The sequence below is a fragment of the Mandrillus leucophaeus genome, unplaced genomic scaffold (genome assembly GCF_000951045.1).
Source record: "Mandrillus leucophaeus isolate KB7577 unplaced genomic scaffold, Mleu.le_1.0 Scaffold1147, whole genome shotgun sequence".
In the NCBI taxonomy this organism is placed as follows: Eukaryota; Metazoa; Chordata; class Mammalia; order Primates; family Cercopithecidae; genus Mandrillus; species Mandrillus leucophaeus.
The window spans coordinates 277,012-302,559 of NW_012099732.1; the positions used below are offsets into that span (position 1 = coordinate 277,012).

At 39.9% G+C, this 25,548-nt stretch overlaps 1 protein-coding gene across 1 annotated transcript in view; it reads right to left on the reverse strand.

Annotated features, from left to right (window-relative positions):
- ITGA2 (integrin, alpha 2 (CD49B, alpha 2 subunit of VLA-2 receptor)) overlaps positions 1 to 24,902 on the reverse strand; it is a 104,263-nt gene extending 79,361 nt beyond the window's left edge. Inside the window, exon 1 of the mRNA XM_011997673.1 lies at positions 24,702 to 24,902. Within this exon, the coding sequence (XP_011853063.1) occupies positions 24,702 to 24,765 (64 nt within the window). The 5' untranslated portion in view covers positions 24,766 to 24,902. The remainder of the gene's footprint in view (positions 1 to 24,701) is intronic.
- Positions 24,903 to 25,548: the final 646 nt, after the last annotated feature.

Sequence of the window (25,548 nt, forward strand, 5' to 3'; positions counted from 1 at the left end):
TACACCAAACCCTCGTGTAACTTAATTTACTTATATAACAAACCTGCACATGTACCCCTGAACCTAAAATAAAAGTTTTTTTTTTTTTTTTTTTTTTTAAAGCTATATTATCTGACAAGACCTTTAGGTAAATGTGACTAACTTAAATAGAGGCAGTATGACCTCCCACTTGAATCCAAGTCTTATTGTTTAAAAATAACAATAGAGAGCAACAAATGCTGATGCTTAAGACAAAATCATTTCTTCCTTCTCCAAAAGTAAAAATAGAAATTAATTTTTTTAACATTCTTTAAAACCTTCCAGTCAATTCAAATCACCATTTGGATATAATGTTGCTCTCTGGTACCATGAACAGAAAACCAAAGCTATCTCATGTGTATTAGGAACAAACGCATCCTTTTTTATCCAAATAAATCCAAATGCATCCACAAACATTAAAAATTCTCAGCAAGAGTGTACAGTAGGAGAATAATTTCCCACCTTGTAGAAACTGTTAATCATCACTGAAATTCAAAATACAGTCCTCATCCTGAGGAAATCTCCACTCTAGCATGTAGTGCAGAATGACAGCTAGGCTGTGCTCAACTTCCTAAGACTATAATGATATTTTACATATAAATAACCCCTTACTGCTCCCAAGGATTTTTTTTTTATAGTCATGACAATTTCTTTGTACTTAATTTACACAGATTTTGCTAAAATCAATGATGACAAATTTGTTTTCAAATACACTCATTACTTACATTTTAAGTTGGCAGATTCTTCCACTTTGTAACTTTGATGTCTGGATGCATGAGACCATATTCTCAGCCTTGAGGACCTTGTTTCTGTAGCTCTGACTGGTTCTAATTCCAACATCCTTCTGATTCCGGGTTTTCTTCGTCCCATCCTACCTTCCTCCCTTATTATCAATTCCCTCACTCCCCCCCTCCCACTCACATATTCACCACCACTACATGGAATCTCTCAAAGTTCTTTTTAAACACTATTACTCTGATGCAATCATTTATTATTTAATGGAGAAAATATTTTATACTTATATTTTAGAGAGAAACTATCTTTGTGTAGAAAAATCCTTGATAAACTGAGGTGCAGATAAAACTTTTAGGGTATCAGTAATAAAGAGGCAGGGCCACTAAGGAGGAAGCTGAACAGGATTTTGAGGGAAGCAGGAACAATGATAAGAGGGAAAGAAAGGATGACCAGCAACATAGCAGTGTGGTTGGAAACTTGCAGAAACAGGGATGCCTAACACGGTAGTTTAACCTGTTTGTATTGCTGTAGTTGGCTTGCTTCTGATCTCACCACAGCTTGGAGAAAGCTCACTACACACACAAAGGTTATATATGAATGATTTTGTGGGAAGGTTAAGGAAGAAAATTCAACCTTTTAGGCAAAATAAAGGAACAACTAGAGGATTAGTCTGCTGGCAAAGACAGTCCTCTATGGGTCTCTTGCCCCTCTGTATGTCTTAATGGATGCATTAGTTTCCTCTGGCTGCTGTAACAAATTACCATAAATGTTGTGGTTTAAAACAGCAGAACTTTATTCTCTCACAGTTCTGAAGGTCAGAAGTCCAAAATCAAGGTGTAGGCAGGCTCTGCTGCTCTGCTCCCTCTGGAGGCTCCAGAGAAGAATTCATTTCTTGTTTCTTCTAGCTTCTTGGGGCTGTGAGCATTCCTTAACTTGTGTCTGCATCACTCCAATCTCTATCTCTGTGGTCACATTGCCTCCTCGCCTTTATGTGTGTCAAATCTCCCTCTGCCTCACTCTTACAAAAACATTTGTCATTGGATTTAGGTCTCACCAAGATAATCCAGGATGTTTTCATCTCAAGATCCTTAAATTATATCTGTAAAGACCCCTTTTCCAATTACTGGTTCCAGTGATTAAGACGTGGACATATCTTTTTGGGAGCCACTATACTCTGTCACCTGGGCCCCCAAAATTCACATTCATGCCACATGCAAAACACATTCATTAAGGTATCTCAACATTTCCAAACGGCTCAACCCATTACAGAATTAACTTTGAGCTCAAAATCTCATCTAAATATTGTCAGCTCAAAAGTCCCAAATCTCATCATCTAAATTTGGTGTGAGTGCGGTGCCAGGCATGATCTGTGCCTGTCTCTTATACACATCTAGATGTGTATAAGAGACAGGTAATAAAGAGGCAGGGCCACTAAGGAGGAAGCTGAACAGGATTTTGAGGGAAGCAGGAACAATGATAAGAGGGAAAGAAAGGATGACCAGCAACATAGCAGTGTGGTTGGAAACTTGCAGAAACAGGGATGCCTAACACGGTAGTTTAGCCTGTTTGTATTGCTGTAGTTGGCTTGCTTCTGATCTCACCACACCTTGGAGAAAGCTCACTACACACACAAAGGTTATATATGAATGATTTTGTGGGAAGGTTAAGGAAGAAAATTCAACCTTTCAGGCAAAATAAAGGAACAACTAGAGGATTAGTCTGCTGGCAAAGACAGTCCTCTATGGGTCTCTTGCCCCTCTGTATGTCTTAATGGATGCATTAGTTTCCTCTGGCTGCTGTAACAAATTACCATAAATGTTGTGGTTTAAAACAGCAGAACTTTATTCTCTCACAGTTCTGAAGGTCAGAAGTCCAAAATCAAGGTGTAGGCAGACTCTGCTGCTCTGCTCCCTCTGGAGGCTCCAGAGAAGAATTCATTTCTTGTTTCTTCTAGCTTCTTGGGGCTGTGAGCATTCCTTAACTTGTGTCTGCATCACTCCAATCTCTATCTCTGTGGTCACATTGCCTCCTCGCCTTTATGTGTGTCAAATCTCCCTCTGCCTCACTCTTACAAAAACATTTGTCATTGGATTTAGGTCTCACCAAGATAATCCAGGATGTTTTCATCTCAAGATCCTTAAATTATATCTGTAAAGACCCCTTTTCCAATTACTGGTTCCAGTGATTAAGACGTGGACATATCTTTTTGGGAGCCACTATACTCTGTCACCTGGTCCCCCAAAATTCACATTCATGCCACATGCAAAACACATTCATTAAGGTATCTCAACATTTCCAAACGGCTCAACCCATTACAGAATTAACTTTGAGCTCAAAATCTCATCTAAATATTGTCAGCTCAAAAGTCCCAAATCTCATCATCTAAATTTGGTGTGAGTGAGGTGCCAGGCATGATCTGTCCTGGGGCAAAATTTCTCTCCATCTCTAGGCCTGTGAACCTAGAAAATAGGTTATTTGCTTCCAAAATATAATGGTGGGGCAGGCATCTGATAGACATCCCCATTTCAAAAGGCAGCAATTGGAAGGAGTAAAAGGGTCACCAATCTTAAACAAATTTGATACCTAGCAGGAAATTTTCCATTAGATTTCAAGGCCTGAGAATAATCCTCTGTTGCTCGAGCCTCTGTTCTCTGGGCTCTCAACCATAGGCCTCTGGGTTCTCAACAGCTCCTCTGGCCTCTACCTCTCGATCACCTTCAGTCAAAGATGGCAATGTTTCTGCTGATATAACACTCTTTAAAAAATTTGTAGGTTTCTTATGTAGGTAATGCAGGATTCATGCCACTAAACAAAAGAGCTCTCCACAGGAAATCTTTCCTGGATAACCTCACTATTTTGATTGCTGCTGAGATATTTGAGAGGATCCAGCAACCACATACCTAATCTGTTCCACAAAAGGATGTCTAGCCACACCTTTTGCTTTCAGAGCATGCTTTTCTAACAATGAAACTCCTAATATGAGTGTCTTCGTTCTGGCTGTTATAACAAAGTACCATAGACTGGATGGCTTAAAAACAACAGAAATTTATTTCTTAACAGTTCTGGAGATGGAAGTCTAAGATCATTGTGCAGTATGGTCAAGTTCTGGTGAGAGTCTTCTTCCAAGTTTCAGGCTGCTGACTTACTGTTGCATCCTCACAAGGCAGGAAGAGAGCTATATTCACATGACCTAATTATGTTCCAAAGACTCCATCTCCAAATGCCATCACACTGGGGACTGTAATTCAACACATGCATTTTGGAGAGACACAAACATTTAGTCCATAGCACTTAGCATATATATATATATATTCATATATATATGATATATGAATACATATATTCATATATCATAAGACTTAGCATGCATATATATATATATATATATATATATACTTTTTTTCCAATCTGGATAGGCTGAGAATTTGCCGGATCATCAAGTGGTGATCCTTCAATTTCTCTCTTTCCTCTCACAATTTACTGTATCTAGCAGGGAAAAAACAGGTTACACCCTGAACATTTTGCTTGAAAATTTGCTCAGCTAAATATCCAAGCTCCTCACTTAAAAGCTGTGTGCTTTCTGCACAACTATAAGACCCAATTAGGCCAAATTTTCTGCCACTATATGAGGATATTTCCTGCAGTTTCCTACAGCATATTCTTCATTTCCTTCTGAGCTCTCATCAGAAGTAGCTTAAGCCTTCATGTTATTACCATCAGTCTCCTCAAGGCAATCAACAGAAACCCTCTTTCCAAATAAGGTAATATTCATAGGTTTTGGGGATTAGAATAGAGACATATTTTGGGGAGACCACCGTTCAACTCAATACAATGGGCATATCAAGAAAGCAAGGCCCTGACTACTATTTATCTGAGCCATTTCTTAGTGTTATGTTTATGGTGAATAATACTGAGGAGTGAGATAATCTCTTACTCCAGGTCAAAGAGCAGGCTTGCTGACTGCTTGCTATAAAGCAGCAGGTCCACCAAGCTCATTGTTTCTTTCCTGTAGTGCACCCCACTGTGTGCAGATGTCTGTCTAGACACCTTCATATGACACCATGAGACTAGAGTGGGGAAAGGGGAACTGATAGAAGCATGCTCGTGCTTGTGCTACCTACTGTGCTGTGAGTAATAAAGTCCTTCTCTGACTCATGCATGTCATGGCATCTGGCGGCATCCATGAGACAGTATCAGGCTAATGTATTGACTGTACCTAGGGTCAAAATCAAATACCACACCTGGCAGAGTGGAGAATAAACACTCTGCAGTCAGGAAGTGAGGGCACAAATGGTAATGAAAATGCACATCTCCTGGGAGTTCAGAGAAATCTTGAGAGGGCATTGCATTTTCTTATAAGAATGGAATAGGTATTTGAATAAATCTTATCTCAATTTTAAGAGGCAGAGAGACAGACTGTAGTTCACATCTGGTAACAACATCCTGCTTCATGATTTGTGGCTATTTGTTTTTTACAGTGTGTCCATATATCATATATTTGACACTTACTTTGTGTTCACATCAAAGAAATACATGAGCGTCACTGCCACGGCCAGAAATAAACTCCTTAAAATACCATTAACCCTAAGGGGGTGTTACAAACTGAATTGTGTCTCTCTCAAAATTCCAATATTGAAACCCTAACCCCTATTGTGACTGTACTTAGAGACAGAGTCTTTAATGAAGTGATTAAGGTCAAATGCAGTCCTAAGAGTGAAGCCCTAATCCAGTATAACTGGTGTCCCTACAAGAAGAAGAGACACCAGAGATCTTTCTCTCTCAGGACACACATTGGGAAAGGTGATGTGAGGACACAGTCAGAAAGCACCCATCTCTAAGCCGGGAAGAGAGACCTCGGTAGACACCAACACCAACCCTGAGAGAGCCTTGATCTTGAACTTTTAACCTCCAGAACTGTGAGAAAATACGTCTCTGTTGTTTAAGCCACCTAGTCTGTGATATTTTGTTATGATATCCCGAGCTGACTAATACAAGGAGAAAGTAGATTACACCAGAAAATTCCAAATTACTATTTTAGGTTTTGAAGATAATTCTGTCCATATATTTGTGCACTGATATAAATATCAGGACAGATATACACTAATTCCAGTTGTATCATTTAAGGTTTATATTTTGTGTGAAAACAATCCAAAATTGTTTTCGTTTTGTTTGGTAACTGCATCAAGTCCTGGAGTACTGTGGCATGTGTTTAGATCATTTGGAGTCCCTTTCACATTTCAAAAATTCAATCTTCAGCCAGGAACATCTCCAAAAGCCCATTGCAATTGCCTCTAATGTCCATTTATAATGAGTCAGTGCTTCCTAACAGCTCAATAGATTCCCTCTTTTCCATGAGATTGCTGGAGGGTGAGCCACCATCTGGTAGACTTGCTGTCTCTCAGTGACTGAGAGGAAGACAGTGAAATACAGAAGAAAGTGTGTTGGCCCAAGAGTTACTAGAAACACCATCTCATGAAGTCACTTTCTACTTCTCCACTTCTTCCTAAATTGCTTCTATGTGAAAGGATAAACTTTCTTCTTTTTCTCTCCCTCTCTCTCCCCCTGTTTCTCTCACTCAAAATAGCATATTTTCTGTGTATTTAGCAAGTCAGTGCCTGTCACCTAACTTGCTCATTAGCAGGATATGTCTCACATATCTTGAGGCAATGTATGGAAAAAACAGATATAACTGAAGTTAGTATTTCTTGTATTATGCCCCTGTTCACAAGCCACTTCTCTACAAAGTTCTGGTTGGGTTCTTTTCTGACCATCCTAGCCTGTACATATCTTTCTTCCAACTCCTTTGATGCTCACTACTGGCAGCTCTTACTGTAGTGTGCTTCCTGGAACTCTAACTGCCTGACGCACTTATGTACCACGTTTTTTCCTAGTTTGGGGCTCTGCTCTAGATCGCCTCTTCACATGACAGCGATTTTATCAAGTCATATTCTCTAAAGAGAATAAGAGAATTCATTTCTTCTTCTAGCACACTAAATTGAATTGTTAACATTATCATTATTCGTAGTTAGGACAAGCTCCTTTCACTTTCACACCTCCCTGTTTGTAATGCCATGCACAGTTTAGGACAGTTTTCTAAGTTTGCATAGGAGCTACAGCATTTCAAGGCACCTCATGCTTTGTTTTACAGTGATTAATCCAGAAACTTTGAATTGATGAAGTCGATTAATGGATTTTTTTTTTTATGTTCTTGTTGTTGAAATATGTTGTGTTAGGATAGAAAAGAGACGGTGACTTTAACCTTTTGCATGTTGAATGAAAATACCTGGCACTGTGAAAACAGAGGAAGAGAAGTGCACAGGGAAGGCCCCTGAAACTTCAGCTTCACTTGTTTTATGATAAATATGCCTCTGACCCTAACAGAGAGGGGTTGTGTCTATTTTGTTCACTGATATATTCCCCAGTACTTAGAGTAATGCCTTGCACATGGTCGCGGTTCAATAATAATCACCAAATAAACACTGATTGTTTCACCTTTCCACCTAACAATACGTTATGAATATAACAGGAGATTAATAAAGAACAGTTTAATAAATCCTCAGAGTTCTAGACTGATTCAAAGGAAAATGCTTGAATGCAGGCTACTGTGCAGGTATATACATCAATGAATTAAAAGACAGATTAATTTTAAAAATATATACCTATATATACATATGAAAATAATCACACTGTATCTTCTACTTAGAATTTGACAGAACATTTAACTTTTTCAAAAATTTAGCTATAGGAGAACCCTAAAAAGAAGATTGACTATATTATGGGGCGATGGCATGGCAGAAGTATGCTAATACCATTAAGAGATGTACATCTTTTTTTTTAATTTCACAACTGTAACTTTTCTTTTCTTTTTAAATTTTACTTTAAGTTCTGGGATACATGTGCAGAATGTGCAGGTTTGTTACATAGGTAAACGTGTGCCATGGTGATTTGCTGCTCCTATCAACCCATCACCTAGGCATGAAGCCCAGCATGCACTAGCTACTTATCCTGAGGCTCTCTCTCCCCCCGCCCCCACTGACAGGCCCCAGTGTGTGTTGTTTCCCTCCCTGTGTCCATGTCTTCTCATTGTTCAGCTGCCACTTACAAGTGAGAACATGCTGTGTTTGGTTTTCTGTTTCTGTGTTAGTTTGTGATGTGCAGCATTTTTTAAGCTGAAAGGTCCATTTACTGAGCAAAGCCAACAGTATATCACAGTGCCTAAGAGCTCGGCCTCAGAGGTTTGAACAGTTCTATGACCTTGAGCAACTTCCTTGTTTTGTATAAGCCATTGCTTTTCCATCTGTAAAACAGATATCATGTATATGTTTATCTCATTGTGGTCAGACAATGCATATAAAACTCTCGATGCCGTGTCTAACAAATGGTAAGTACTTAGTAGATTTTGTTTTTATGATTAGTATCATTATGCGCTACTGAGGGGGGCACACTTCTTGAAAAATTTAATAAGGCGTACAAATGTATTATCCTACCTTCATCTCCTTTTTTTTTTTTTTTTTTGACACAGAGTCTCTCTGTGTCGCCCAGGCTGGAGTGCAGTGGCATAATCTTGGCTCACTGCAACCTCCACCTCCCAGGTCCCAGGTTCCAGCGATTCTCCTACCTCAGCCTCCTGTTAGCTGGGATTACAGGTGCCCGCTATGATGCTTGGCTAATTTTTGTATTTTTAGTGCAGACGGGGTTTCACCACATTGGCAAGGCTGGTCTCAAACTCCTGACCTCCAGTGATCTGCCCACCTCGGCCTCCCAAAGTGCTAGGATTACAGGCATGAGCCACCGTGCCAGGCCCCCACTTTTATCTCTAACATAAAAAGTGTATCCTGAGCAAATTTATATTTAAGTTTCTGAAAATTGCTGTCTAATGGGTAGGAGGATGACATGTTGCTGCATTTTGCTGAGGCACATGAGAAGCACACCACAAAAGCCAAGAAAATATTATCCATCCATGGACCCTCCAGGAAGTCACACAAACAGGAAGTGGGGTTACTCAGACCCTGACTCTGAACCTAAGCAAACAGACTTCAAACTCTAAAGTGTATCTCATCATCACTCAGAATATGCATGGCAACGGGAAATGACCACAGGTCACATGAGATCTTTTGAACGCATACGTCACCACAGGAAATCTCATTTTCCAAGGGCATTGTCTTCATGTTGAAAGGACAGTAATGCAAGTAGAAAGTCCTCCCCTCCCCCTCCAAAAAAAAAAAAAACAAAGCAACTAAACTTAGAAGTTGTAGGCCCTTTGGAAATGACCACACACTGTGTAAAGATTTAAGTTCTGTAATGTTTGGTTTATGACTCTAGTCCTTAAACAAAACATTAGAGCAAAAGCCAAAAGCACAAAAGGACCCTTACAACTGCTTTTGGAATGTAGTGGCATAACATTTCCCCTGCTTTCATTAAAAAAAGAAAGATGCAATTTTCTTAAAAAGTCCTTGCTTTAAGTGTCAAACTTTACATTCACTAAGGATCTAGGTGCTGCTATTCTGTACAGGTGATACTAGAAATGGAAAGAGGAGCTTCTGGAAAGCGGCTGGCTGCCTCAATCCTCCAGTTCCCCAGGCTTGACACTCTGTGTGGGTATATGATACGCACTCCACAAAAGTCCCTTAAGAAGGTCCCTTAAATAAATGAGTAATGATAAAAATGAATGCATACCAAGTGTACTGATTTTTTAAAATAATGTTTATGTGCTTTTACAATCTGCAAAATACTTTTGCACTTATAATCCCCTTTGATTTTCCCAATGACCCAACAAGGTAGGGAATTGTTTGCGTATGACTTATCTAAAGTCACTCAGAAAAATGATGGGATTTAACTTACTCTCCAGAATTAGAGTTCTCTTTATGTTGCCATGAACATTGAATGTGCTTAATATATGTTTATTTAGTGCAGTGGTGCTCAACTGATGCAATTTTATCCCTCAGAGGACATTTAGTAATGTCTGGGCATATTTTTGGTTGTCACTCTGGGGCAGCTGGAGTAGTGTATTGCTATTAACGTCTAGTGGGTGGAGGACAGGGCTGCTGATCAATATCCTACAATGTACAGACCAGACACCCCCACTCTACCTTACTACTTCAAAAAAATTACCTGGCCCCAATTGTCAATAATATCCATGCCCGAACACTGGTCTAAACAACAAATGGGGCCTCGCATGGTCTCTTAAAAGCTTGTAATCCCAGCACTTTGGGAGGCTGAGGAGGGCAGATCACTTGAGCTGAGGAGTTCAAGACCAGCCTGGGCAAACATCGTGAGACCCTGTCTCTAAAAAATAAAAATAAAAAATAAACAATCAATGGTCTGGTGAGGACCATTAAGTTCATTAAGTTACTACTTTGTTTAAAAATATGTCTGGGAATTTTTTGACACTCCTCATCCATAGGTGGAATCTAAGTCTCCTCCCCCTGAATCTAGGTGAGACTTTGTGATTGCTTTGATGAATAGAGGCAGTTATATGTGATTTCTGAGCCAAGGTTATAAAAGCCCATCCATTCTGCTAGTTTCTTTTGGGATGGTTGCCTTTGGTGCCCTACTCACCACGCAAGAAGTCAACTTACTCCGAGGGCACCATGTGGAGAGGCTTGAGGATACCACAGGAAGAGAGAGAGCTGCCTCCCTCTGACAGTACGTGAGAGACTTTGCGTGAGGCTGCCCAGTCAAGCCATTCTCAAAGCTCTGACCCAAGACACCATGAGAGATAATAAATGAGGTTGTGGTTTTATGTCACTAAACTTTGGGGTGACTGGTTATATGTCAAGGGATAACCAGAACAGTCTACAGATTCAGTTACTCACAGTCAAGTGCTCTGGCAAACAGAATGCCTTCCCTCTCCCTTAAAGGGTTCTGACCCATGGAAGTGTGGAAATCTTAACTAGAAGATTGCCATTCCTCAAGTGAAAATGGACTGTAATCAGCCTGTGGGGAATAAAAGACAAAGGACAGTTTGTCAAAGAGATTTTGAGGAGACCCAATGGGTAGCTTAAAATGATGGACAGTATGCTGGCTGGAGTGTTCTGTTCAGGTTGGAGTCCTGGGCTTTAGTCACTTCAAGGTTGGTTATCATAAGAATAAAGCAGGACACTGAACTAGATAATATCTTGAAGTTTCTTCTAGGTCAAAATTCTAGAATACCCTACTCTAAAAATATTTTTTTCAAAAGATAGGCATTTTTAAATCATAACTTGAAAAAATGCACCCTCATGAATAAAAAGAATGGAAATAAATATGGAGCACCACTTTATATCCATCAAACTTCAAGAAGTAAATGAAAATCTAATGTTGGTGAAACTGGTAAATTCCACATTACAGACGGCTACACTGTTCCATATGCAACAAGAGCTAAAAAGCACACACACTCTTTGACATGTAATGCCCCTTCTGGAAATGATTCAAAAGTAAAAAGAAAAGAAAAAACTTCTAGTACAATGATGTTTATAGCCACATTATTTACAGTGGGGGGCAAAATATCCCACAGGAAACAACCTAAATATCCAACAATGGGACAAAAGTTAACCATGGCATGGCAGGATGCATTAAAGTTATAAATATAAAACTCACATGGAAAAGTATATACAAAATATATTACGTGAAAAAAGTGCAGTATTCATTGCATCTAAATAGTAAGTATATCTTTGAAAAGATTATGTTCATATAATCACATGTAAATGTCAAAAGAAAGAAATATAAATATTTTTTCTGTTGAGTATTTTAGTATGTGTCATTTTTTTCCTAAAGATATTTAAATATTCAACTTTATGAAGAAAATTCACAAAATAAAAATATTAATCAAGTTTAGTATTTCAATGGACACATTCACTTCACAGTTAAAGAAAAGGGAGTAATTAATGCAAGCAAATATACAGATATATATTAAAAAGTCAGTTGAATGTATTGGCTAAAAATGTTTTCTATTATAAAATTACATTTTCAGAATACTAACCAATATTGAATATTGCTTTAATCCATTTTGAAAAAAAATCTAATTTTCCATCAGTTAAAATGCCATATCAGTAAATAGTATGAGGGGAATTTGGAAAATTAAAAATCAATATTTTTTTAAAAGGGACTCTAAAGCACTACTCTAGATTTTGTCCTTTGGCAATAAAATACTTTGTTGTTTTAACCAACTCTCCCACTGAAGATCACTGAAAAATTGGAAGAAATATAAAAAAAGATATTTTAGATGTCTTCTAAGGCATCAGATTGCTAAGAAAATGGGGTGAAGAAAGAAGTTCAGAGAAATGACTCAGGCAGACAGTTGGATCACTTTTTTTTTTTTTTTTTTTTAATAGAAAGGGCCTTGTTCTGTCATCCAGGTTTGCTGCAGCCTTGACCTCTCAGGCTCAAATGATCAAATGATCCTCTTGCCTCAGCCTCCGGCGTAGCTGGGACTACAGGCATGCACCACGATTCCTGGCTAATTTTTAAAATTTTTCTTTTGTAGAAATAGAGTCTCACTATATTGACCAGTCTAGGTTCAAATTCCTGGCCTCAAACAATCCTCCTGCCTTGGCTTCCCAAAGTGCTGGGGAGTTGAATCACTTTTTGTCTTGCTAGAGGACAGTGAGGAAAGGGATTTGCCAATCCTAAAAAGGATCTGAAAAGTGAAATCCAAGACCTGTCAAAAGTGAGGTATGTGATAATTCATCCGAGGAATACAGTTTACACTCAAAACTACTGTTCCTTACATGACATGTGAACCATAAGTAAAGCAGCCCTTGAATGAATTGTCTGGGTAACCTATAAAAAATCAAGCCCTGAAATTGTATGAAACTGATAGGGAATCCTAGTACCTTCAGGGCACTGATTCAATGAGCAATAATCACACCTCAGATAAATCTCATTGGTCATCACACTGCCACTGCAAAGCTTCTAGGGTATTGTCTCAATAGAAGCAAATGAAAATGCTTTCTTGCTGGGTGTGGTGGCTCACACCTGTAATTCCAGCACTTTGGGAGGCTGAGGTGGGTGGATCACTTGAGGTCAGGAGCTCGAGACCAGCCTGGCCAACATGGTGAAGCCCCGTCTCTACTAAAACTACAAAAATTAGCTGGGCGTAGTGGTGCACACCTGTATTCCCAGCTACTCAGGAATCTGAAGCAGGAGAATCGCTTGAACCCGGGAGTCGGAGGTTGCAGTGAGCCAAGATGGCATCACTGCACTTCAGCCTGGGCCATAGAGTTGGACTTCGTCAAGAAAAAAAAAAAAAAAAAAAACAGAAAAGAAAAAAAGAAAATGCTTTCTGTAGAAAAATACCACCCAAGCCTCAAACTATTTTGTCAAATAATTTTTTCTAATATAATGTCTAGCTAAGATAAGCAGGCACCAGAAGAAAGAAGGCAACATAAATGAGAACCAGCGCTAACTTTACAAAAGTTGTGAAGGGGACAAGCTAAACTTAAACATTTTAGCAAAGAAATTTAGAAAAGAACCAAATAGAAACTCATAAACTGAGAAATATAATAAACAACATTAAGAACTCAATGAATGTCTTACCTCCAGAATACACACTGTTGAAACAACAATTAGTGAATAGTAATATAGGATAAAAGAAACTAACCAGAATGAAGTGTAGGCAGACATATGGAGGGAAAATACCATAGAGTAAGAAACATAAAAATTATAGAATAGTCACACTCATGAACGTGAATACAAAAATTCTAAACAAAATTCAGCAACCTATAAAAAGAACATGTTGATCAACTTGGGTTCATACCACAAATACCAGGTTTTCATCATATTTTAATATCAATAAATGTACTTTTCCACATTAATAAAGAAGAAAAATTTATGTAATCACCAAAAGATGCAGAAAAATATTTATAAAAGTTAATACTCAATTGTCACTTTAAAAAAATCTCTTAGCAATCTAGTGATGAAGGAGAACTGTGTGATAAAAATACTATACTATTGGCCGGGCGCGGTGGCTCAAGCCTGTAATCCCAGCACTTTGGGAGGCCGAGGCGGGTGGATCACGAGGTCAGGAGATCGAGACCATCCTGGCACCGTGAAACCCCGTCTCTACTAAAAATACAAAAAACTAGCCGGGCGCGGTGGCAGGCGCCTGTAGTCCCAGCTACTGGGAGGCTGAGGCAGGAGAATGGCGTAAACCCGGGAGGCGGAGCTTGCAATGAGCCGAGATCGCGCCACTGCACTCCAGCCTGGGTGAAAAAAAAAAAAAAAAAAAAAAAAAAAAACTATACTATTTACTGTACAGTAGTGAAAACAAAAGAACTACATCTATGTGTAACATATAGATTAATCTCACAAATGTAATGTTAAAAAAAGTCAAAAACAAAACAATATGTATTGTATAATTGTGTGTGTGTATACTTAAAATCTAGCAAAATTAAGCCCTTGAGTGTAGATGTATATTTAAATAGTAGGAGTATAAATGAAAGCAAGGAAATTATTGCCAAAAAAATAAGGCTAGAGAAATGAATTTGTGATTGGAAAAGAACATGTAGAGGACTTCTGGGATCCTGGAAATCTTTTATTTATTTATTTATTTTTATCTGAGTTGTGGTTACACAACAGTTTAAAAAGTAATGTGTTAAGCTGTGTTGGGAGACCTGCTTCCATGGAGATCTCACACACCTACATATCTGCTGAGTATGCCTCAGATGCAAGACCCTGATGACTCTTTACCATAGCATTTCTCAGGTGTATCTTTGCAGTGCACAGCTTTGAAGAATGAGGTAACATCTCCCTGTGGGACAAAGAAGAGGCTTTCTAACTTGCTACAAAACAGCAGATTCACCAAGCTCAGTGTTCCTTTTCTATAATGCAACCTACTGCATGTTTAGGCATCTATCTGGGCCCTCTGTGTTGCCCCTCTGTGTCTTGGTGGGCAAAGGGTATCAACACAAATATGCTGATCAAGTTGCTTGCTGTGCAATGAGTAATAAAGACCTTTGTCTCTGACCCAGAAGTTTCATGTCTTGTGTCAGTGTCTGTGAAATAGTAACAAACAAAATTACTAATTCTAAGTAGAGTAAAATGAAACCCAAGCCCTAAAAAGTTGTACATTTACCTTTTATGCATTTGTCTCCATGTATCTTACATTTTACAATAAATAAAGGTTTTTAAATTTACTGTATTTGAATTTTGATTTTTTTCTTTCTTTTTTAATACATCATTTTCTGAGTGCTTACTATAAGCTAGGCTCCTGAAATACAATGATAAGTAGGACAGAAGGTAATCTTAAAGAATGTATATTCAGTGGGAGGGAGAGTCAAGCTGAAGATGAATTATAGTGTTGCTTTATGAGAACAGAAAAGGAGAACAGAAAAGGGATTGGGGAAAAAATGATATCTGTACTGTCCTAGTACTTTCATTAATCTTGTTGCTTGTCAACAGAGCTATCCTAGTTAGACATGTCATGAAAAAGGAAAAACATTTTAAAAGCAAACAAACTCTGTCAAAGAAGTGAAAACAAATTTATCAACTAAAGGAATATTTTAGCAAATTCAGACATACTTACAAATAGAATTATTTTTGCATATACTAATTGGAAAGAAGTAGAAATTTCTCAGCTGGGCCTTCATTCAGAAAGTGTGTCTTTAATCCCGTTACAGTAGCTGTCATACATGGTTCATAGATTCTTCACTCATTGAATAAAATAATGCCAAGAACCCTTGATACAAGTGAAGATGATATGGGCCTGTCTTCTCAACTTGCAGTCTGTAGGAGCTATAGCCGAGTTCTGATGGGTTACTGAAATAGAATGTAACATTGTGGAAGGGTCCAAGTGAGGAGTGATATCTAAATTAGATATGAAGATTGGTAGGGTTCCTAGGGTACATGAACCTCATTGAAATTAAGATTTGAATGATGCATAGAATAGAGGTTGGGGCTAACAAAAGAGAGGACATGAACAAAAGTAGGAGCTCATGAGACTTTGCCTTTTTTTTTTTTCCTTTTTTTTTTCTTTTTTTAAGACAGTCTTGCTCTGTCACCGGGGCTGAAGTGCAGTGTCACCAATCTTGGCTCACTGACACCTCCGCCTCCCAGGTTCAAGCAATTCTCCTGCCTCAGCCTCTCAAGTAGCTGGGATTACAGGAACCCACCACCAAGCCTGGCTAATTTTTTGGTATTTTTAGTAGAGACGGGGTTTTACCTTGTTGGCCAGGCTGGTCTAGAACTCCTGACCTCAGCCTCTCAGGCTGAGGTGAGCTGCTCGCCTCAGCCTCCCGAAGTGCTAGGATTACAGACATGAGCCATTGCATTCGGTCTGGGACTTCACTTTTAAAAATAGCTAAGGTGATAGCTCACTTGAACCATAGCAAAAAAAAAAAAAAAAAAATAGTAAAATGACACTAATATATTAAAGGCTGATTATTTGAGTAGCAAAAATTAAACGCTGTGTAATAAAAAGGCTTTCTTAATGACCATGACTACTTACATAAATTTTTAATCATTTTTCAATGTGGCATTAGATTTTTTCCTTAGGGCTATTTATTACATTTTTATACTGAAAAGATAATAAAGATCACATAAAAGTGCTCCAATTTCCAAGGCTAGGTTTTTCCTTCCCCTCTCCACCTAGGGAACAATGTTAATAAAAACATAGAAAACTAAGCTAACTATTTTGAAATATCTATTTTTATGCACCAGCATTCAGAATATGGTTTAGAAGAGGTTATAAAATCCAGGATGGTTTGGGGTCTCTATTCTACCAAGCACCCAAGAAACTGTTGGCTAAAGGACCTGAAGGCAACTGGTAAACAATTTGGAATAGAGTTGTCTGACTGAACTGACCCGAAGCCAGCTTGTGTTCAGTCTGCATTTCTACATGGTATCCATGGAAATGAGATCAGGCCTGCACAAAGACAAACAAAGGCCACCTTCAAATGAATCCCGGAGAATGACAACTGCCAATGTTCAAGGCATCCATCGGCGCGATAGCTTTGCTCATGCCTTTCAAAACACAATGAAGTAATCTCTTACACTGACAATACAGTGATTCTTTTATTTCCATTGCTCTGTTTTATTTCCATTTTTTTGAACACTTTTATTTCCATTGCTCTGTTTAAACATTAACTTCATTTTTATACAGAAAGCCTTTCAGTGGTCAGGAGTTATATACGGCTTCTGTAGCAAAAACTGTCTCTAGACTCTTTAAACTAATACATGGAAGAATTGCAGTCACCTTTTCAGAACAAGACAATAATGCAGGCATCTTTGCTGACAGAATTGCAAAGTTTCTGTTACCTATTTGGGCAACAGAACAGACGAGTCTCTCAAAGGAAGTAAAATATATTTGAAAATCATTAACTGTCCCAACAGCCTATGGAGCTGAAAACATTAGCCAAATATGCAGTTCAAGTTTATACTGGTTCTAAAATGTAAATTACGTGTTCAAGAGTTAGCAGGCATAGACTGGATAAAACACTTGAATATAAGCACTTTAATTATGACTAACAAAATTAAGAATAGACATCAACTTCTGTTCTAATTTATGATTCAATGAAAATGTTTTAAAATGCTTTGAAAACAACACTAAGTTACAGGGCAAAAAGCTTTCACATTTTACTGGCAAAATCTTTCAGAGCCAACACTATTTCTCTGTGATATATGAGACTGTTATTTCTAATAGGATTATTTTGGGGATCTTTATTAAACTAGATAGAAAAAAGGAATTGAAAGCTTAACTGGAGAAACATAAATCTATATTTCTAAAAGAACTCGTTTGGTTTTTAGGAAATCTGACTAAAGCACTGATATTAATTCTGCCACTGGAATTGGAGTGTTATATATTACATGCCCTAAAAGCAGCTTATTAATCATAACTACAGTAGTGTGAAAAGTATGTTTGAAACCAAAATGTATAAATGGGCTCATCAATCTAAGCAGCCACCCTGGAGGATGAGAGGTACCTTTTTCCATACCTCTGCTTTCTTTCCCTCTTTGCATACCTGGATCAACTTCACCTTTCTCTGATTACTTAATATCCTCTCTATTTCATAGCCCAGAGTCTGCTTTGCCTACCTTCCCATGATCACCTGTAGCTTCTAAGCAGGGGCTCTTTTCTGCCAGAGCTGTTACTGGTGCTGGACACCTAACTTTCTTCCTCTCCTTTCTCTCTGATAATATCTTTTGTATAGTCATCGAAGTTCCTCCCCTTCCCTTAGTTTCTCTTGTGCAATGAATCTCTGCCACATACATATACCTCAATGCAATTTTAAAACATTGCAAGTGTACCATGCAGCACCATAAGTAACAGAAATAAAAAATCTTCTTGAAATAATTTTTATGCAAGCGTTGCCCATGTTTGTTTAAAGGCAGCTGCTCCCATTTTACCTCTCTTGCTACTCTCTCCTCCCTTTTACTATCATACCAAATTTTGTCACACTCTCTACATTTCCTCATCTTCCATTTACTCCTCAGGCCACTCTGTTCTGATTTCTCTTTTTTCACTCCATGTGGACTGCCCTTCAAGGCTGTCAACTTGCTTGACTTCTGTGAAGAGGTTGACCCTATTCACTACCTCTTCTTTCTCCAAATATTTGTGTGCTACCTCAGTTCTTGCAGTTGTCTTTCTACTTCTCCAGCTGTTCCTACTCTCTCCCTTCACATCTCCTCTTCCTCATCTGACCCTCTAAAGCAGTTCCTTGAGCCATGGCCAAAGCTCTCTTCCAGTCTCTTTGCCTGACTCATCTTGTTAATGTCATGTCTTCAATTATTCTCTAGGTGCCAATGAATCTTAAATCCCTATCCCCATCTTACTTTCCTGCCTGTTCCTAACACCACTACATATAACTATTTGCTAATTAGACATATACATCCAGGTGTACATCCAGATGTCTCAAACTCAATCTGTAGACCTGAACTGATCTTTTTCCTCCAACTTGCTCTCCTTCAGCATTGCTTATCTCAGCGAATGGCACATCAACTGACTTGTCCATATCAGAAACCTAAGCATCAGCCTTATCTTCTCCCTCTCTCTCCACCTCCATAGTAAATCAATCATCAAATCCTGTTCATTCTTCTTCTTTAATGCCTTTCCAATAAATCCTCCAGTCTCTTTCCCTACTGTCACTATCTGAGCTTTTACCACCATCATCTCACAACTGGCCTCTTAAACTAAAATTAAACCCAAACATATTCTTTCCTAAATGATCCTGGTGCCTTCCACCTGGCCTCCATCCAATCCGCTCTCCTCATCTGATCATGTCACTCCCCTGCTCAAGGCCCTTCAAGACCTTTCTATTGTCTTCAGGATAAAACCCCTGCTCTATATCATGATTTACAAGGCCCTTCAAGGTCTGGTGGCTGCAATTCAGCTTTCACTCTCTGGGAACAACTTGAATACCACATTGTGGGCATAACGACCTTCTGTTTTCATTGCGTCAATATCCTATTCAAGATCCTAAACACCTGCCCCAAGAACTAGGAGATGAGTCCTATTGCTAGTTATGTTGCTTGCTTTTCTAGTATCACTTACATCCATTTTAAAAGGTAGAAACTGTACTCCAGGATCTCTGAGGTTCTTCATGGAAGATCTAAATTGTAATTATTCTTACCTGTTTCCATGAAGACATCTCAGGAGGCTCGACACTTCACTGCATCACAATGATATCTCTCCATCCTCTGAATTCAACATGTTATCTCTACCACTCATTAATTGTGAACACATGACATCTATTATGCTATGGAAACTCATGTTACAGCCCTCTAAGTTATAGAAAATGATATAACCAAGTTTTAAATTATATGAAAATTTTAAAGACACCACGACATACTATAGTCTTAAATTCCAATAATTCAGAAGTGAAAAGACAACATCAAAGTCCATTTCTTTCCACAAGGCTAACTCCAATATACTGGCTTTATCCTTAAGCTAGTTGACATCACAGTTGCAAGATGGCTGTAGTTTTATCAAAGTTCACATATAAACTTGACAATATTTTCTTTAACAAATATCTCTCTTAGGAATGAAAATTCCTTTCCCATAAGTCACCCAGCAGATCTCATTGGCCAACCTTGCATTACATGCCCATGACTAAATCAGACACAGCCCAGATGTCTGGGACCAGTCTAATCACCCTTCAGTGTCACCTCAATTTTTTAGCTATGCAGAAGAGGATGGTAACTCAATAAATGAACTTCTGCTAGAAAGGAAGGTGGCAAGGGGCTGAAATTGGTTAAGTATGCTTCAGGGCTGAGACAATTTTCTTTCCCCATGTTTGGATTTGTTTCCAAATAAACTCCAACCTCTTTCAGTCATGTTTCAAGTTTTCTCTGATTCCACCTTGAGTCTAACAAACAGCCTTACATAAAGTAGATACCTTATAAGAATATGATCAAGCATTAGTTTTAAGAAATTCACCATAGCCAGATCAATAAAGCTCTATGGATCACCTGAAGGGGCATAGGAATCACTGTCATACACAGAGTCTATTGTCTCATGATTTGCAATGCCAAGATTCTCCCCTGTAGGGAGCCATTCTTCTGTATGTTCTGCTGGTAAATGATTGGTCACTGTAACAACTGGAAAAAAGAACTCCACCCACCTTCCATTTCTTTCACTTGCCATTCAGAGCCGTGATGTTTCATGGTTTCTCTTCTTTTACGCTGTGCTAAATCTTTTAGTAATATCCCAAGCTGAGCAGGGTTGGTAGTCAAGACTTCTGGCTTTAGTAGTAGAATTTTTATGATGCCTGGACACTTTTGGCCCCAAATATTTTCCCCATTCTTCCTGAAGTTCTTGACTTTATACACACTGACTGAACATGTGTCTTTATTTTGCTGAATGTCTAAAATTCCACCATGAGAAGCTCATCTCTTTACATTAACAAGCTTCTACATTTTAATATCTCCAGGGCTGTCAGCATATGAAGACAGGGAGTAGTCATCATCCACTTTGGAAGGAATTAATTTAACTGACACAGCCGCTCACAGCCACTGACTCCTGGTGTTGAAATCTACCTGTCTTGGTGTTCATCCCACAAGGTGGTATGGGGTGGATAACACTGGAATTTTAATTTTAGGAAAGTGGGGAGGCAGTGATTATATTTAAGCAATCACTTCCAAACCAGACTGAACATCAGAAATATATGACCCATTGTAAATACTGAATCCTGAACCCCAGTCCATAAATTTAAGTCAAACAGTGGCTCAGGACCTAGTAGTAAGAGAGCAAAGCTTAGCTGAAGTTGGGCAGGTATAGCTGCTAAGCCATAGGGGAGCAAAGTCACTTTATCAGAGGGTGGCTTAAGTCCATTAAGGGGCTGAGGATGAGACCAGAGAGGTGGTTTAGGGTGGGACCCAGCAAAGGTAGGTTACCTCAAGTTTCCTTTTTGTTGCAAAAGTAAAACTTATCCACTTTATAGTTTTTCTTGGTATTGTGTCTTCTAGCATTGGATAATGGTCAGTTGCAAAGAGATGAGTGAAAAGGGGTGAAAGCAACAATGCAATGAAGGCAAAGGGAGTATTTGGAAAATATTTTCACACTAAATATGGTATGATCAGGTGTAGTCATAACAAAGAATGGTGTATATAGATGGCTTTAGAGTGTGTACATGTGTGGGTATGTGTGTGTGTTGTGTGTGTGAATGTACATTTGTGTTCAGGAAAAGGTACGGTAAAGAAAAGATTGGATAGGCAGAATGTACCTTTTTATGACATGCCAAGAAATTTGCACTTTACCCCACCTGAGATGGGGAGCCACTAACATTTGAAACAAAGCAGTAATTGGATACATATAAGTGTCTTAGAAAGATATCATTGGTGAAAATGGAGAGAATGGGTTGGAGAGATAAGAAAAGAAAATCCAGCTTAAAAGTTACATACAGACATAAGATGAGGGACTGACTAGGTGGCAGGAGTTGCATGGATGGGAGGAGAGCCAAGAGAATTTGGAGAGTGGCTGTGAGGTTGAAAACATGGGGACAAATTCCTGGCTTTCACGTTTGTGTGATAATAATACTGCCATTAAACAATGGTAGCCAATGGAGGAGAACATTTTGGAGGACGCGTATTAAATTCAGTTTCGTAAATGTTGAATCTGGCTTATTTACAGACTATCTAGATGGAGAAATGTGGTGGCTGATGGAAATACTGATCTGGAACTCAGAAGGAGAGTCTGGCTGGAGATAGTGACTTGTGCAGGGAATGGGCCCAGAGACAATCTGTAGAATGAAGAGGAGGATTCAGGATGAAACTCCGCAAACACCAACAAGGAAAGAGCCTGTGAAGGAGATGAAGGGAGAGCAGCGAGGAAAGAAGGAGAAAAACAGGAAGGAAACAGAAGCCAGAAGTACACGGTGTTTCAGGAGGAAATTAAATATCAAAAGAAATTTTTTTTTACAATGAGAAAAATTAGAATATTTACAGACTGAGGGTAAGTTACATCAAGGAGAGAATTTGAAGACGTGCACTGAAGAGGGATGAGTGCTGGGGCAGGGTTTCAGGGGTCTAGAACTTGGATGGAAGGACTGTCCTTGACCTGTGAACATATTGGAGAAAATACATGATGGCCTCATTTCAAAATTACATTTGCCTTCTCCTAAGGGCCTATATTTAGTTTATAGGTTATCTAGGCCTCTTATGTTCTCTCTTTTTCATCCTCAAACTGCCCATTTACCATTTTCATGACATTAAGCACTTAGAAATGAGCAATGAAAGGTGATAAGTATGGGACTAAACTATGAGTACAGTTTCTTCTTAAAGCACCTATGAAAAGGTTTCTGGAAAGCAAATTTGAATGTAAGTGTTAAAATAAGATTTGAAGGTGATATGTTTTTAAAGTGGTTTGCATGTATGCTACAGAGGATGCAAGACATCTAAACACATATGTGTTTTGTACATATTAACAGGTATATGCATGTATATTAGGTATATACAATTGTTTATGCATTTATATTATGCATATATAATTGCATATTGTATACTCAAGGAACAGGTTTTCTCTTAATTTAAGATCATCATAATAAAGCTCTGTTACAGATATAGCTTTTAAATTCGAATTTTTGTATGTGATCATATTATGCAATTATGTATGCATATAATTTCATAATAGCTATATATGTGTGTAGTGATAGTGAATGAGACATTTTATACAGATAGAGTAATGCCATACACAATTTTAGACTCTGCTGAGCTAGAGATTTCAGTTATTCATGTTAGCCTGGGATACTCATGGTATCAGAAAACGATGCTGCTTCTCTAGGAACCTCAAGTGATATCACAAATGAGAGAGCTTTCTTATGATGATCTTAAATTAAGAGAAAACCTGTTCCTTTGGTATACAAATGATTGGAGCAGGAGGAAGGAATAAATGGACAAAACTTTTGCAGATGTTATTTTAGATCATCTCTGCTTGCTTGCCCTGAGGTGTCCTTATTAACTCCAGGTTAAGTCTCTGTTCCTGACTTCATGCCTTGCAGTGCTACATTCCATTAAAGTGTTTCTCACTGCTCTTTACATAACAAGTCTCAACACTTCAAAGATAAGAAAATGACGTTATGTTTCCATAGCTTATTTTAATACTGGGTAATTACAGAGAGATGAAAAGCTTGGGTTTATATTTCTATTAGCTCTAGAAAGGTTGTATTCCAGAGACTCACTTTCAATGTCAAGTACAACTTTACCTGAAATCGGTAGATTAGGGTTGGTGGCCCCTCAAAACAACTCAAGTGGTTCCCTGAGAAAGTATCTGAAGCACCCAAAACAGGTGAGACAGAAAACCTAAGATGCCCATTCTCTGCTGGGGCTGGGGACAGTGGTGTTATTTCTCTCCTATCTCTGACCTGGAGAAAATGCCACCAGGTTGACGTGGACTAGCATTCATTCCTCCACAATCTAGAATAGCAAGTGGCTAAACGTCAGTCTCAAAGGAGGACAGCTTAGGAAATATTTATCTTCTTTGTAAACACACACACACACACACACACACACACACACACACACACACTTTAAAATCAGAGACAACTTTTTTTTGTTTTGTTTTGATCGCTGTTCAAACTACAATATACACATGTGACTCCTTCTCCATCCAAATAAACTAAAGTTCTTACATTTGAGCACACTCTAGCTCTGCCTAATGGTCAGGGAAAAAGTGCTCACGTATTCGCGATGGTCTCACAAAAGCTCCCCACCCCAGCCTTATTTCCTCCTCTTAGTGTAAAAGAACTCAGGAGGTGGGCGGGCCCCAATGCCACAGCACTACAGTTAGAGCGGTTGCTCCGGCTTATTCTCTCATTGCGGCATCTAGGATCCAGAAATGGAAAGAACTTTTGCTAGCCTAAGTTTACATTCGCCGAATAGGCAATGTTACAACAATAAGAGGAAGGCAGAAGGAAAGGAAGAATTTCCTTCTGCCAAGTATTTAAGTGGCGATTGGTTTATTCCAAGTCCCTCCTGGAAGAAAAACAGCGCTTCGTCCTCAAGTAAGAAATAGAGGCATTATTCACATCCTTGGTTTGAAAAATAAGCCTTTTGGGGCTCGGAGGCTTCTGCAAAGTCAGCAAGCACTGCTCTGGGGAGCTGCAGGCCGCCGTCAGCACTGGATTCCGGGTTCCCCCAGTCCCTGGCAGGCGAGGCACCTGTCTGAGCCAGGGGAAGTTGGGCTGCAGGACTCGCGGTCTTCAGGACACCCGCGGATCTCCACAGTGTCCATGCCCGCGTGCCTGTGTGTGTGTGTGTGTGTGTACCTAAAACAAAGCACTCACTGAGATGACTTTGAAGGGTGCTTAACAGACAAGGCGAGACACGCCTAATGGGGACGCAAGGCCTGGGAGAGCAGGAAGGGGAGTAAGAAGTATCTCTTTCCAAGCAGGTCCTGGTGGCTGGGAGCCCGAGTCCACGTGGAATCCGTGGGGACACACACGGAGTTTGCTCCCTAGTTCCGCCCAATCCTTCCCGCGAGCCCCAGGGAGCCGTGCGGGTCCCTCCTGCAGCAGATGCAGAGCGAAATCCCCGCTTACCTTGACTGAGCGCCAACACCAGCAGCAGCGGCAGCGGGGAGGACCCTGTCCGTCCTGGTCCCATCCTGGGTCTGTCCGGGGGACCGTAGTTGCGCTGGGTTTGCAGAGGTTTACAGAGGATACCCTTGACCGAGGGATACGAGAACCTGCACACTCTAGAAGCTGTCCAGAGGGCTTCTCTCCCTCGCCTGGTGAGAGCAGGGAAAAGTTGCTGGGCAGTTCTTGGAGCGCCGAGGGCCCGCCCCGGCCCGCCCCTCCTGATTCCGCAAACACCGGATCTGCCCTGGCCGCGCCCCGCCCCACCCCGGCCCTGAGGCTCCGCGGCCCCGCGGGCTGCACCTCTACTGGTCCACACCCGGGGCACCGCACCTTGGCTCCAGTACAGCGGCCCAGCCCCGGCAGCCTGGAGGCGGTGGAGATGGGGATGGCGCCCTGGCAGGCTTTCCTGCCCTGGACGGACGGGTGGGCACATCCGACGGGGGAGAGCCCGCCCTGGCATTACCCCGCCCCTGCAGCCTGTCGCCAACCCGCAGGAGATGCCCCAGTCCCCGGGAGAACCTGGCCCCTCCGCAGCCCTTGGCAGCGCCCGGTTCCTGGCAGCGGGTGCCGAGGGCACCAGCCCTAAACCACAGTTCCTAGGGTCTGCGCGGTGCGTCTCTTTCTCTCTCTTTCCTAAGTGGGTGGAGAAAGGGACAAAAATAAGCACAGAATGACCAGGTTAGAAACTAACTCATCAGGAAAGAAGATCTGCTCACAAGTTATGATTATCCGAGGTGATATTTAAGCAATACCTGCTGCAAGAGCTCTGTGTGTGTGTGTGTGTGTGTGTGTGTGTGTGTGTGTGAGA